At 31.6% G+C, this 15,956-nt stretch overlaps 1 protein-coding gene across 1 annotated transcript; it reads left to right on the top strand.

Moving 5' to 3' along the window:
• Positions 1-997: 997 nt before the first annotated feature.
• Positions 998-14,261, top strand: LOC146531682 (uncharacterized). The gene is made up of 6 exons (XM_085198570.1): positions 998-1,455; positions 4,313-4,479; positions 4,797-4,980; positions 7,160-7,299; positions 11,310-11,529; positions 12,554-14,261. The coding sequence occupies exons 1-6, from the start codon at positions 1,425-1,427 to the stop codon at positions 12,631-12,633; spliced, it is 822 nt and encodes a 273-aa protein (XP_085054696.1). The 5' UTR covers positions 998-1,424; the 3' UTR covers positions 12,634-14,261.
• The last annotated feature ends 1,695 nt before the right edge of the window (positions 14,262-15,956 follow it).

The following is a 15,956-nucleotide window of genomic DNA, read 5'->3' as shown; positions in this document are numbered from 1 at the left end:
TAAAAAATAACATTACAAGAAGTTCCAGACATTAGCGCGTTCAACCAAATTTCCAGCTTTATGTTATTAGAATAGAAATAAACATGATATCGAAAATATGTTATTGAATAATTACGTAAGAATAATTTGATATCGTCGCAGCCCTGATATAGTGAGAAATACATGATTCGCAATAAATAACATTTTATCACATAATAACTATCAAAATTATATTACCAGAGCGCGGCGGCGTCAACGACTCTCCTCGCTCTCGTCCGGTCGCAGTGGCGTATAATTGGATTGTCTTGTCTCGTTTGTACCAACATTTTGATTACCGATAAAGGTTCTGAGGGTTGAGTGATAGCTTTCTGTGCTTATATGTTAAAAGTTACTGTATTGTTACCGAACTCGTATAAAAGGGGGGTAGATGTAGGTGAAAAAGTCTATAAAAGCAATAGAAGTGTGTCAATTGCTGTTGCTTGTAAGCAACGGCCCTGATTGGTAGGAAACTCGTATGAAGTATTGTTATTGGATGATGCAATTTACTTATTGCAATTACGTAGAACCTCTTTCCGAATAATTTAGAAACATAGACGATATGTGTTTTTATCGTGTTTTTTTTAATAACGCTAACCGCTTCCGATTTCTAATAGTATGTTATATTTTTTATTAAGACTGAAAATATTTCAAACTGAAAACATATTTAAAAACTGCACAAAGCCAAGCTCAGTGGGATATTATACAAATATAAGCGTGTGGTATGAGCTTTTAGCCATTTAACTTTATCGTTAGTTTATAATGTACTTACTGACCGCGTCACTGCCAGCCTTCTCGCAACTGAGAGACGTCTGTTTGTTGGGCCGCTTCATCAGTCACCGGATGCTACTCCGCGAACTAGTTAATGTTCTCTATATAAACCGACGTAGTGTAATAGCTGTCTATATCATACAAAGTTCGTAAAGCTTGTAAGGTTATTAAATACTAACAATAATGCTCTTTTTTAAAACTTTTTACTTAAGAATTTCACCTCTTTGCACTTTATCTGTTATCGAAATTTAAAAGTTAAGCGTCCTTTTGTAGAGATCGCACCGCGCATGAGCACCCTAGCGGGAAAACCAAGGACACTCGGCGAGCGGCCCCAGAGGGAGGAGCACGACTCCTCGTCACTCTATAACGGAATACGGACGCGTCCGGTGACTCGTAAACAACGCGATTGTCAACAACATATATTTATTGCAAGTTTTTAACTGAAAATACTAATTTTGAAGGTATTTCTTTAATGAAATTGACGTAACATTTTTAATATGTGTGTGATGTTTAAAATGAAGAAAAGAAAACTATTAACTGTGATGTTATTTTTGTGAATATGTCATTAGTTTGACAGACGTGCTTGTGAGGTGCCACTATAGATATTATCTAAAGAGTACAGTTCTCTTAACGTGACAATGAAGGTTGTAACACTGGTAGCGCTTTGCGGTAAGTTCCTTACTTGCAAAAGCATTATTTATTAAATGATATTGGGATATCAGCTTGGGATATCAGTTACAACACTCAAAAGGAAAATAGAACAGCATCTATTATACAAAAAATATAATATAAAGCAGGTTACTTCTTCTTCTACTACTTATTTTTTTAATAGGTTATCCCATTATATAAATGGGGACTATTAAAATTATTAACTATGAAAATTCATATTCGTATAAAACTAGTTAAGTAAAATGTTTTATAATATAAATATAAAAATCGGCACAACTCATATAATTGATTTGGCATAATCGCATTAGTATATTGACATGTATTTTTGTGTCTCAGATTATTTTTTATAATTGAAAACAAAAGAAAATAATAATTAAAATCACAAACAAAAAAAACGAATAAAGATAACGACCAGAAAGCAGCAAAAAAACGACGGCTTAGGTTAAAAGTTAGGTTTATTCCTTTTGTTTATTTTATTCAGGGATAAGTATTTCTACAATTAATACTTTTTTATTTTGTTAAAGTTTTTCTGGAGTTCTGTTTTAAATTTTAATTGTATTAAGAGGTTCATGCAATTATGGTACGTATCGAATAACTTTAAGAACGATATTATCTACTAAAGCATACAGTATGCTCAATTTCCCCATATATGATGTTATGTTAGGTTCTACGTATTATAGGTTCCTCTATCGCTAACAAAAGTTTTCATCTTTAATTTATTTAATACCTTAAATAGTTTACAAGAAATAATTTGAGACAAATTTAAACAATAGAAAGTTATTTACAATTAAAAGCATGTTGTAAATTTGTATCTTACAATAAAGCGCGATTAACTACGAAGCCAATATTGAAATCTCTGATTAATAGCTCAAACAACTAGTGAACTCAATTATTAATTTCATCATCCCCACTATTTATCTTACAAAACAAATTACATTACCGTTGTACCCGAGTTTGGGAGCTTTTAATACAAAACTAAGCTATCTAAGCTGTAAAGTTTAAATGACACTCACTCACAACTTTCAACCAAACACGACACCTATATTAATTTCCCAGTTTCATACTCCCAATTAACCCTCTCTGCGTCGTAATGTCACGTCATAACCGCGCTGTGTTCGTAAGGTATCGCTACGTCTAATACAACTAGACAAATATTCGTCAATAATTAAGCTTACGTCGTCGACTTGAACAACCCGCGAGCTTTCTTGTGAGATATTCAAGATTAAAATAAAAAAAATGTTAAGTTTACCATTCCAATTAATTTCGTGTTGACTAAAGTAGGTAGTGTAATATTTGAGTATATGAATGCAAGTGTGTTTAATTAGCGTATTTCCTATTATAAATGATGTTTTTCAAATTGGGTTACTTATCTGGGGAATACGCTGGTACGAACGACAAGGCCCCGTGCGACCATCACTACAGTGTTACTAGCACACGTATGGTAGTGGTGGTAAAACGATGTGCAAGTAACATACTCTAAATTTATTAAATTTACAGTTTCACTATTTTTTTTCTTGTAGCAGGGTAAAAGTAGACAAAAAGCAGCTATTGTCAAAACACTTCGTTCTCCGCTTTCCGCCTGAAATCAAGACGTTCTATGTTGATAACTGTTCTGCATGCCGCATTTTGCCTTGTTTTGGTTCAGCAAGTCCACGACCATCTCAATTGTCGAATCTTAAAAAAAAATCGTGTTTAAAAGGAGTTCCCAAATAAAGTACAGTTTTATAAAACCAATGTTCTTCGTGTAAAGTTATCAATGCATGTTTGTTTGTGCCGAGCCTCGTGACCTTTGCAAACATTTGCTACCGTCGTTTATTACGTTTGCTCTGTACATACTTCACGCTATTTGAGTGAAAAAAATATTCACAGAGGTTTATTTCAGTAGCAATGTACTTTGTCGGCACCGTCAGTGTTAGGATTTGCGTTTTCGTCTGTGATGTGCCGTAATATCTTCGTCCGTTTCGCTTGCTAATGTTAGCTTTCCTAAAATAATAATAATAATAATGTTTTGTTAGCAGTGTAGCGTGTCTTATTATTTTTCTGTTTTTTGTTGCTCCATGATTACAATGTGTATGAACATATATATTAGCTGTCTAACATATACGTCCAGTATGATATATCTAGATACTAAAAATGCTAGGAATATTTTTTAACTCGTACCAAGAAATTATTTAATTATTACAAAATAACTGTACAACCGTAGTGTTGAGTATCGATACTTCAAACCCCGCAGCATCTGAAGCCCTTTGCCTGTACGCTGGAAATGCATGAAGATGTCTTTTCTGATAAAGTAAAAGTTTACTTCATAATACATTTACTATGAACTATATCGAATTACGTTATATTATTCAACATTATATTATGTTGAATGAAAAAAATATATTTTCATATATATTTTTTAAGTTAGTATATTAATTATGAATAAAGGAGTTCTATAAAACATGATAAACTGCGAAAAATAATTGAATTAACATTTCTTAAATACCTCGGGAGAACAAAGAGACATCATAAAATAATATAACATTGGATCTACCGAAACGAGAGCCGTATAATAAATATAATTTTAGATTTTTAACGACATTTTTACGTTTTAATTAAAAACGGTCTAAATTAAATTTAGAATCATAAAAACAGTGTTCCAAGCTGATGATTTATTTCATAATGTATTTTGGCTTTGAACGGATCCTGATAAAATAACCGTTTACTCTGTAGTTATTTTGGCAGAGTATTTATAATTTAGTTTTCTTTAATATCCCACATGATAAACTTTATATAATAACACAAATAGTGCTTTGTTTTATTTTATTTTATTTATTTTTGTCTATAAAAATGATAATTTCTAAGTAATTTGTTGCAGCGCTAACATCAGCTCATGAAATAACTCAGCTGAAGGTCCCGCTGTACGCGGACCCTCGGCGCGCGGCTGAGCTCAGCTGTCACTTCCAGATGGACGACCAGAGACTACACTCCGTCAAGTGGTACAGAGACATGCACGAGATATTCAGATACAGACCCTCACAGAAGGTAGCTTTGATCTTTATTTAATAGCCTTTTGACTGTCTGATATATACATAAATACAGTTAAACTTCTAAACATGTAAATGTGAAGTGCTGTTTAGGATTTCAAAGTAATTGTGTTTATTTAAATATATATTTATATAGGTAGTAATAAAAAGTATAGGTTAGCATTAATTGGAATGAGAAAAATAATTGCGAGCTACAAGCCTTACGCTATCATTACATAATTTCAGATGTCATAGATAATACTATAGGTACTACTAACTTCTGAACTTTTTCAGATTTTGATGCTATTTTGAACTAAGCAATGAATATCTGCACAGGTACCAATCCGGCTGTTCAATGTGACCGGTATAATGGTGCAAGGCGGCGACTGCCAAGAGGACTCGTGCACGGTGCGCGTCATGCCGCCGCCCGTCGCCGCGAGAGCTGCCTTCACGTGCGAGGTGTCCACGGAGGGGCCCAAGTTCCAGATAGCGAGGCAGACGAAACATATGACTGTTGTTGGTGAGACAATAATATTGTTAAAAGATTATGATAATTATTACAAGCAAATTTTTTTAACCGTAGACTTTCAGACGTAAAATGAGAAATTATTTTTTTAATTTCGTAGAAATTTCTAGAAATTTCTTAGTCCTTCCCTTCCACTCTATACCTACCAATATGCCAAATATAAATTTTCTAACTTTGGTATAGTTTCGTATGTGTGTTACAAAACCATTAGACTGAGATCCAAGGGCCGTCCTAAAGGTTATTTAAAATTGGAGCAAATGATGTTAAACTATTAAGCTTTCATTTTAAATATGTCATTTACAGACTATTTCAAGATCCCTCATAAGCACCCAGACCTATCCGATAGTTCAATCATCTTCCCACACAGAGATATACCGTTATTTGGCGCTACCTCTGAAATGGCCCCGCTTTCAAGTTAATTAGTAGGCATAATGTCTCAACTACTAAATGTCTCAATGACTAATAGTCCTCAAAATTTAAGCTTTGCTAAAATGAGCCAGGTCTGGCGGCTCTGAGATCTTGGGCTACATATATAGAACGTTGGTATTGAAACATTCACATAGTGCATTCGTAAATATGCGGTAGCGAACTTTGAATATCTAATAGTAGAATGTTGAATTCCGCTTTTATCAGTTACTTCGTGAATATGTAAATGTTTAAATTGTAGAATATTGTGGATTTTAGAGAAGTTTGTAGAGTAACTAAAATTTTGGGGAATATGGAATGAGTGCGTTCGGGGTTTCAAACAGTTTGTTGTTATTAGTGTAGTATATAAAAGACTGATATTGAACAGAATAAAAAAAAAATTTTCAAAATTTCGACAATGAGGAAGCATATCTAAACATAGAAGATGACTTATAAAATATTAAAAAAACTTAACTCCGCCATATAAATTGTCGACGAAGTCGCGTATACGAGAATGGAATTAAATACATATTTATAATATTAACAACTATTGCAAGTATTTTTGTAATTATCACATTGTCGTCTTGATGGCATTTTCGATGTTATCTCAGGGTTTCCTTAAATAAATATAACTCTACTCTCTAAACATCTGAAGACCACATATACCAATACGCAGGCTACAGGGCAGGGTTCAGTGTGATTTCTTTAACATGTATTTAATGGTATTTTTTAATCAACCATAACTTTTCTAAATTAAATCGGCATTGCAGTAAATAATTATCATAAAAGTAATATTTTTTTGGACGTATGAAATAATCTTTAAAGCAGTTATTGCTAAATCAATCTCATTTTAACATTTACTTATAAATAAGCAATCGATTACAAGCATTCTAGAAATCAATATTTATGTTCCATATTTAACTGCAAACTAGTTCAGCGAAAACCACTTACCCAATCCAACAAGAACTTTGTTTAGTTTTACGTAATGCTTCTGTTTTAACGTAAATTAGTTATGTGAAGCTTTTGACTCCAACTAGAACGGCTCGTACCTACCTAACACTTTAATTACGTTTGCATTCCCACTATCGCACACTATTAGCGGTGTATGTAACTGGAGTTCCTTTATAAAATTATCTTAATCGGCAAGTTTCTGATAGTTGAGGTACCGTCCTGTACTTCAGCTAATTTGAACAACGGAACTTTAGTTTAGCTTTGGGATCTTTTGTTTTTCGTAAGCTTTTGTTGTCTGTAAATAAGAGGTGGTAGGAGAAAACAACTTAAAATGGAACTTTTTTGTGAATTTGATAAATGTGTTTGGTTAATATAAGATAAGGACAATTGATACATTTTACGTCTGTATGAGCAAAATACAATTGTCATCCCTGTATCCCGAATCTCTATAAACAGAAGAGTAGGCAGAGGGAACCTAATATCACTCCACTCCGTTTCTGCCGATTTTTTCGAGGTGTTGAGTGGTGGAACTCGACGTCGGGTTTTTGCCTTTTTGCCATAGCGAAGAAAATAAATTAATAATTCATTAACTTGAGTGCTATTGAACCCACAACTATCGTATTACAGTCACACCCTGGTGTCCCTGCGACACGACGGCCACCAGTCTCTCGACAAAAAAAAATAAAAGAAATTCGATTTTTTTAAACAATTTGCTGATACCTTCAGGAAATGTAACTCGTTACCAACTAAAGACTCGTTAGTGGCTTCAAAGTTTCATTTGTATTAATCTTCGTACTGAAGTCCATTTCCCTTGCAGCTATGCCGGACAAGGACCCCACAATACTTGGCGCTCCTAAGCTAGTGAGGCCCGGCGAGCAGGTACTGCTCAACTGCTCCTCTGACTACTCCCTGCCGCCCTCTGATATTAATTGGTACATAGACGATGAGATTGTAAAGGTACGTATGTCGTCATACTGTTTGAACAATACTTTTATACTGTGAAGTAATGTTAATATAATAATAGTTGTTTTGATATGTAAGTATTATTTAATATATCATATTTAAAATAATAATCGATTGAATATTTTGCTCCCTTGTATTTAGCCTATGCTTGTAAATAAAAATAGTTAAAAATAATTTATTATTTAAAAATTATATATAGAACCTCGTTCCGCAATAACACATACATACACAGTAAATGTGCTAATAACAGAATGTACTCATTAGAATGTACGGACGTGAATATTCTATTTTTATATGAGCAAAACTTGTATGTGACCTGCTTTTGCAGTCTCTCATTAGGAAACGGGATGCGATATGGAAAAGTTCGTATATTTATTAAACGTACATTTTAAATCTAAAATATGTATATTATCACCTTCCAGAACATTTTACTTAATAAATGTCATTCGTGTAATGAGAGTTTTTTATTTTGATTTATACAAACAGATATAACATTTTCGTATTTTGGAGTAAATATAACCATAAATATGATAAAAAAATTAATAGTATTCGTGTAAGTAAGATTGTGAATTTTAAATTGAAAGAATAATTGTGATCGAGCTTAGGTGGCGATTGAATGTGTGACTTAAACAAGGCATTGCACATTCAGCGATCTTCGTCATATTTGTAATTGTAGGTTTGTTTTTTAAATATCGTAGAGGCTTATAGTAGCGGAGTTGGATAGAGTTTGACCGTAACTGCAAGAGCTGTGAGTTCGATCCCTACTCGGGCAACGATTATATTGAAAATAATTTAATCCTGGCTGCGATAAGTCCACTTAGGACGTCAATAATTTCTTTCCTGATAGTGATCTGATATCAACTACATCTACTAAGGCAGAAGAAGACTTCAGGAGTAAAATTACTTTTATTGTACGCGAGACGCAAAGATCAAATGCATTTTACTCCTAAGCAGTTTATAAGTAAATCAAGCTTTTGTTGACTTGTTGAAAATGTGAAAAGTTTAACTACAAAAACTTTTATAGGCGTCTAAAAAATGAATAACTTAAAAGAAGAGAAGAAAGAGATATTAAAATGCTGTAAACTTTTCGTTTATTTAAGTTAGTTCACATTTTTCTGAGAACTTCATTTTTTGTTCTATTTTGATAATGACGTCTTCATTTTTATTTTTCTAACAGCATTTGAAATAGTTATAAATCACTGTTAAATAAATGTATCATAATATTATGATATACAAATATTTGTATATTCTATAGGATAATTTCTAACAACAATGTAGGTATTTCATATATTAGAATTTGAACTTCATCTATTTAAAGGCCGTCGTGGCGCAGCGGCGGTTGTCTATCAAAACACGTCTTTGTTGAGATAAATTGAATACTATTATACGACTCCGGGCACTATTATGAACTGTGAATTGAAAGAGAAATCTATTTTATTACTTAAAAGTTAAAATAAATAAATATAGTTTAAATAACAAAGTTAAACAAGATAAAATTAATATAAATTACATTTTCTGATATACCTAGCAAGCTTGTATACTTGTATTTTACTACGTTATACGTTACCATTACCGTCGAGTTTAAAAGTGTTCAAATTTTACTTTAAGCAAACACTTGTTTCTTCTCCATAAATGTTAACACACTCTACAATGCCTTTACTAGTCTGTATGCTAGTATGAAAAAATAATATTAACATTGTAAATGTACTCTGAAGTTTTTAATGGACTTGCATAGATTAAGCACTCCACTGCATAATGAATAGTGATGGCCGAGTCACTACTTTGCTTAAATAAAGAGAATCTAATAGAAAATCAGGTTTTTCTTGATTATTTTTTAGACTTATTCAAAGATATAATATAATTAAAAGACAGTTTTGAAAAATACTTCTTAAACACTGTATTATAACTGACCTACATATACTACTATTATCTACCAAGTTCCACCTGTCCATCAGATTTCAATAGTCTTTTTTTATGATTTTTGGGCATTCATCATCGTTGTAGCCACTGATTTAATTTATACTCCTAGTGTCAGGTCACTTTATTCTCCGCTTTCTGCCCGAATTAGAGACAATATTTTTGTATGGTGGAACTTTATGCCACGTTTGAAATAAAAATAATTGATTACGCAGAGTGAGAATAGAATTCACAACCATCGCGTTCAAAGATAGTCTCTATCACAGAGCAACAACAACTTCAAATAAATCGAAGGGCAATTTATTTAAAACTTTTTACTTAACTAATATAAATCGTTCCATGAAAAGTAATACTTTCCTATCAAAGTAGAGATAGACTGAAAAAGAGTAATTTATCGCGCTTTAAAGTAAAATTAAAGTCTCTCGTAGTTCTAAATTGCATTTTATAGAAATAGGGGCAAAAAAGCTTTATGGATGTACTTCCTGTACACAAGTTTGTCTCGTCCGCTGTAATTAAGCAATTTAACCTACCTACACATTTAATAATAATTATTATTATTTATTTATTTTATTACTACCATTTAACAATGCATACAAAAACTATATCATAACAAAACGTGGCTGAGCAAAAATTCTAGTTAAACGGACTGTGTTTATTAAAATTTTGCATAACAACGACGCGACGTATAATTAAAAATTCTTTAATATTTATAATAAGTTAAGTACTTAATAGAAATGTGATATGTGTATTAAATAAATAAAATGGTAAGAGAAACAGGAGAGCTTTATTGTCAGGAAGGTGCCCCGGAAAGCAGGTAAGAAGAGGTTGATGATGAAGACCCACCGTTCATATATTTTTGTACTTATACTATACTAGCGACCCCCTTGCGGCTTCGCCCGCTTTAACTACTGGATTATTCATATAATGTATGTTTGCAAAGCACTTAAGATAATGTGAAAATTAATTAAACCCTAATGCAACCCGCATTTTCGTAGTTTCAATAAGGATTTTCCAATTGTTTTACACACCACGGATTTTTTAGTAGGTACCTAAATCTGTGCTACTAATCTTTTCAAGTACTTATTAAAATATATTTAAATGACTATTTTTAGATAGTTAAATGACTATTTTTTAACGGAAGAAATTATAAACAAAAGCCTACCTACTAATAACTACTACAAAAAATATATCGCGCTGAAATAATACATTCAACTCCAATTATCGAATACGTGCAAACGGCCGGGAATCGAACCCGGGCCGCCCGCGTGGCAGGCGAGCATTCTACCACTGAACCACCGATGCGTGTAAGGCAGGCGGGCGCGGCGGACGCATGGCGACAGGCGAGCCGTTTCGCAGCAAGGATGTTTTGATATTGTAACAACTTCTAACGTACTTATTAAAGTAAAGTAAATGAAAAACAGTAAAAGACAGTTTTGATCTACATTAAATGGCCAACGTAACTAATATACTTATTTATATGCTGAGAGTAAGGGATAAGTAAAACTTGAGTCGATACAGCTGAAGTGTCAACGGCGGGCTGTGTCAACAATTAAATGCGTTTTTCTCTAAAACTATTCGCAATTTCGAAATTGTGTAAAAAGCAAATTTTATCTTCGTTTAACGTAGAAAATTAATAAAGTATTTTAAAGGATAAGGATTAATACCATTATGGAAAAATATCCCTCACAAAAAAATATATTTAAATTATTATTTTTAGACAGAAATATGATCACTACACCTTATCCTTAAAAGATACGAATATGCCGTCGCGGACTTTTTTGTAGATCTCATTAAGAGGAACAATACTCCGGTACATTTTTTCATGTAGTACTTACCATTAAAGCAGCGCATGCGCGAAAGTGTCTCAACGGGTAGGACTTTATTCGTATTTATCGTATTTATGTTAATTTACATAAGAATGTACAAATAATAAACTATATATAAACCTTCCCTGAGAAATACTCGACCTAATGGTGCAAACCGCATCAAAATCCGTTGGGTGGTTTAGAAGAAGAAGAGTTAGAAAGTTCAGACAGACACGAAAAGCGACTTTGTTTTATAAGATATAGGATAGGATAACTTTACAGACGGAGCCCTGGCAACGTCTCGAGCTAAGCGCGCCCCAAGCAGGCGGGCTGCGCGCGTCCTGGCGCGTGTTGCGCGTGGCAGTGCCGGCGGCCGCGAGCGGGGCGCTGCGCGTGCGCTGCGAGGCGACCCTGCCTGTGGAGCCGCCCGTGGTGAGGGACGCGGCCGCGACTGTCACGGTGTACTCGCGGACGGAATTGTCGAAATATGTTTCTAATGCAGGTATGTATTGCTTTTTGAATACTGTTGGTTATAATAAATTGTTAAATAATATACATTTTCTAATTCCAAATTTTATGTTACAAAAAACTGTTATTGTTTTTCACACAATTTTATATTGTTTAGATAATATTAGACATCTGTCTTTGATTGCTGATTATTTAAAGTTGGCGCCGTGGAGATCATTCCAACCAGACCGAGTAAAGTAAAAAAATATTTAAGACATAAAAATCTAGCAGTTGAGATTTGAATATACAGTCATCTCGTTTAGTCAGAAACATCTTTATTTCGATACATTAAGGTATTATGTAATCAAAATGCTTATTTATGTTACGCAATAACAAAAAAGTTATTTTTATTAGGCTTTTATAAGCTTATAAATATTTGTAACTTTGATTATTATATTACGTCAAACTAAAATCAAATTAAATTTCAATGAAATAAAATGTTATAATAATAACTTGAAATATTCCTTTAAGCTTACAAAGTAAATTTGAAACTTGATTAATATTTTATTAAGTTATATTTGAGTCTCATAGAAAGATAAACGCCCAGGGCGCGATCCTAGAAATAAGAAAACAGCTTCTGTATTTTACAAAGTGTAGACAATAATATTGTTGTTTCTTATCGCAAACTAAATTCTGATACAATATCTTATTTGGCTTAGTCAACCTTTTGTTAAGGAATAATAATCGTTATTTTACGATATTTTATTGTAATAGCTGGTCATTGGTTCGATTCCCACTCAGGGGAATGATCATGTTGATTAAATAAAAATAATATTTATTATAAAAAGTATACCGCACTTGCTAAATACGTCTTCTTTTATATTATTTAATCAATATTAATATTATTTATACTCAGCATCGAATAATTTTAGACTTTTCTTGTGTTAAGATACCATATTTCCTATTTTCCATTCATTTGTAAGATATTGTGTATTGAATGGAAAAACTCAACGCATTATTAGTCAGACGCTGTACCATTGCTCCATGACGGTTCCTGCTGAAAAAAATAATTGTTACAGGTACATCCGCTGACAGCAACAGCTTATTACTCGTCCTGGTCTGGACTTTTAGACAAATATTAAAGTCTATGACCTTATGAGTCTTGGTTTGAATATATTTCAAGTGATATTAGAATAAGTGTAGTTAAAAGAACGGCCTCAACCCAAAATAGTTAAGAACTATAAAAATAATCGATATCTAAGTTTTAGTTTTGCTGCATAAAACACATTTGTAGAAGGAATACGGTTATGTATCGTAACTATGAAACAAATAAATCAAAGTTAATTTAATTCAATGTAATAGATATATGAATAGATCAAATACTATAAAAGTACTTTATTTTTTGTATATTTCAAAACGTTTTTAATTAAATTATATTTAAAGATATGTGTGTATAAATATATAATTTATTAGAAAAAATATAAAATTATGTAATTTGACATAATATAAACAAATTTTTACTCTTAAATTCTAAGCTTTGTCCTGCATTTTAATTAACTAAAGATCTCAATGAGTTAAGTGTTTAAAGAATTTGTATAAGTACTGACGTAGGCATGAGTGAAACAATTTTAAGCTCATAAATAGTGGAATTTAAATTATTTTATTTTCTTCAACTTGTTTAATTTTATATTTTATGAGTATTTTATATTTCATAAATATAGAAGGAACATATGTTTTTTTATCATAAAATTCTATTTGATTAATTAATGTCCATATTAACAGCAAGTATTGATTATCAATATTTACTTCATTATATTAGGCAAAATAAAATGTAAATAATATGTATAATTTTTCCTTTGGAATTCAAAGGAAAACACAGAAAATTGTAAATTGTACACTTAAAGTGAGATTATTCCATAACGACTTACCATAATTATTTCCTTTTAATTTTTATATTACTCAAAATGTCTTTAAAGACATTACGTATCAAGATCGTCACCGCTGACGTTCTGTTGTTTAAAGTACAGTGTTTTAAATAAGATAATATAGAAAATACAAAGGAATCAAAAAGGTGACTGGAGATATATTCAATAAAATTACTAGAAATACATACATTACGTACTACGTCATATATTTCTTTATCGAAATCTGTCGCCAGCTGCCGCCATGACAGTCGATCATACGATATGGCACAGGTCACAGAAAATAGGTCACATTTTATCTAAAAGAAGAAAACTTCAAAATTGCTAGATTACTAAAAAGTGCCAAAGGCATTGCATATGTTGAATGTATTTCTTAAAAAATTTATTCATATTTTTTAATTCCAAATGATTCATAAAAATTAATTAATATTCTTTTAAAACAAATGAAATATAAAAAGATGTAGGTAATGATGAATTATATAAGAAATACAGCTTTCAGTATATTACTTTTGTATAGTTTACAATATAACTAGAGTTATTAAGTATTTTGTATATAAAATAAATAAATAAATTAAATATTGTTTAATTCTTAACCTGTAATTAAATATACAGATATGCCACAAGATTGTATAAGATTTTATTAAGTAAAAATTAATTTGAGCCTAATCTTTAAAAATTTTATAACCTAATAGTTACTTCAAAATGTGTATAAATGTAGGCGTTAATCAATGGCTGTGTTTCACTTAAGATAATGTCAATTTTTTGCACAAAATCATCTTTTTATCTTTAATGTACAGTAAATCGATATTTTGTTTTATTTTATTCATCAAATTAAATGTGATGCGTAAATAAATTATGATATGAACGTGTTGTGTTTTATTTATTTAAAGCCTTTATACCTCACATTAAGTAAGTAGTTAAGTAACTGCTTAATATCAAATGAAAATATTAATATTACACATTAATATTAAAAAAGGTCGTAAATATTAAAAATCACCTAATAATTTGTATCTTTATATATTATAAAAGAACATGTTCTCACTGACTGAGGTAAGACGCACGAACAGCCGTAACCGCTGTTCGCAGGAACGTGAAATTTGGACAGATGATTATTTTCGTAATTTGGACATATAGGGGTTGAAAGTTAGTATGGAGTTTTTTTCAAATCTGCACCGATTTTTATAATATTTTAAATTCAAACTCAAAAAATATTTCATTGAACTTGTATGTCGTGGTTTTTTTAGAATTCACCCATTAAGGGTGCAAAGAAGGGGTTGAAAGTTTGTATAGACTCAAGTCAATGTCGCTCAAGCCTGGTACTTCAGAGTATGCGTAAATGTGTAGAGTGGAGACCGTAGAGTATCAGGCAATTTTTTAAACGGTTTTTAAATTGTTAAGTGTTATTGGAAACTTGGACAGTTTCCAAAGAGGTGCGGGTTCAAATCCCGCTGGGTTCAAAATTTTTAATGTTTTCTACAAAATATTTTTCTTTCCTAAGTACGAAATAATACTTAGAAATGAAAAAATAGTCTAATATAAAACTAGTTTAAAAACAACAATTTAAATGGATCATAAATCTTTCTTACTTTAAGATCAACGAAATATAAACACTTACGAGTAAAATTTTATTTAACTGGTAACTTGGCCGTTGCCTGGGATCATATTATTTGTATTTCTAATACCTGATTCCTGACCCGCAGTTCCGTCCGGACGTTCCAAAATGGCAAAATTAAAAGTGAGTACAATTTGGACAATTATTTTGTTGCTTTTATAAAAAGCCGCAATACCATGCGCCTGGCGTGAATCCAGACTGGCAGCTTGTCAACTATTTTTTCCACTTGATTTCTGTTAGATTTTTATTATTTAGAATTTTATAAAATACTAGCGACCATCGTGCGACTACGCTTGCTTGTAATATAAGAATGTTTAAGTATATTTATGAAAAAACCGACTAAGCGGGAGTTGGACTCGCCCACGAGAGTTTTGTTTTAATTTCAGGATTGTGATTGGAAAATACCTTATAAGTTTTGATGATGTGGCCAATAATAATGTAATCTCAATGTATTCTAAAGCAATGTGTTTGTAAAATTGCTGGGAATAATATAATTGACTAAAATTAGGGACTTTCATAATTTTTATTAAGATTATCGTATTAAGTCTACATTATCTTATTTATAACCATATTTACAATCCATTATACATTTAGTACCACGTCGTTACTTTTCGTTTTCCTCAAATCTCTTTGTAGTAGGGTGATTAAAATTTACTTTTATAGGATAATAAGCACAAAATGAACATTGCTTATGTATTATGAGTCGCTGTGTTTATTCTTTTATACTTTATAAAAATATTGATGGTAACTGAATAAAGATAGCTTTTGTTCCTTAGATGTTCTCAGTTTGTTAGTTAATATTCAAAGATATAATGAAGCAATGTAAGCTTTCTCTATATTTTTACGCTGTATTTGTATAAGCTATTCAATTTTTTTGTTAAATTATTATTTTATCAAAATTTGTATTCTTAGATAAAATTATAAAAACATGCCAAATAAATTACGTTC

The sequence above is a fragment of the Heliconius melpomene genome, chromosome 15 (assembly GCF_056956725.1).
Source record: "Heliconius melpomene rosina isolate 202511_hmr_F chromosome 15, ASM5695672v1, whole genome shotgun sequence".
Lineage (NCBI taxonomy): Eukaryota > Metazoa > Arthropoda > Insecta > Lepidoptera > Nymphalidae > Heliconius > Heliconius melpomene.
This window is presented reverse-complemented; position numbering and strand designations above follow the sequence as displayed.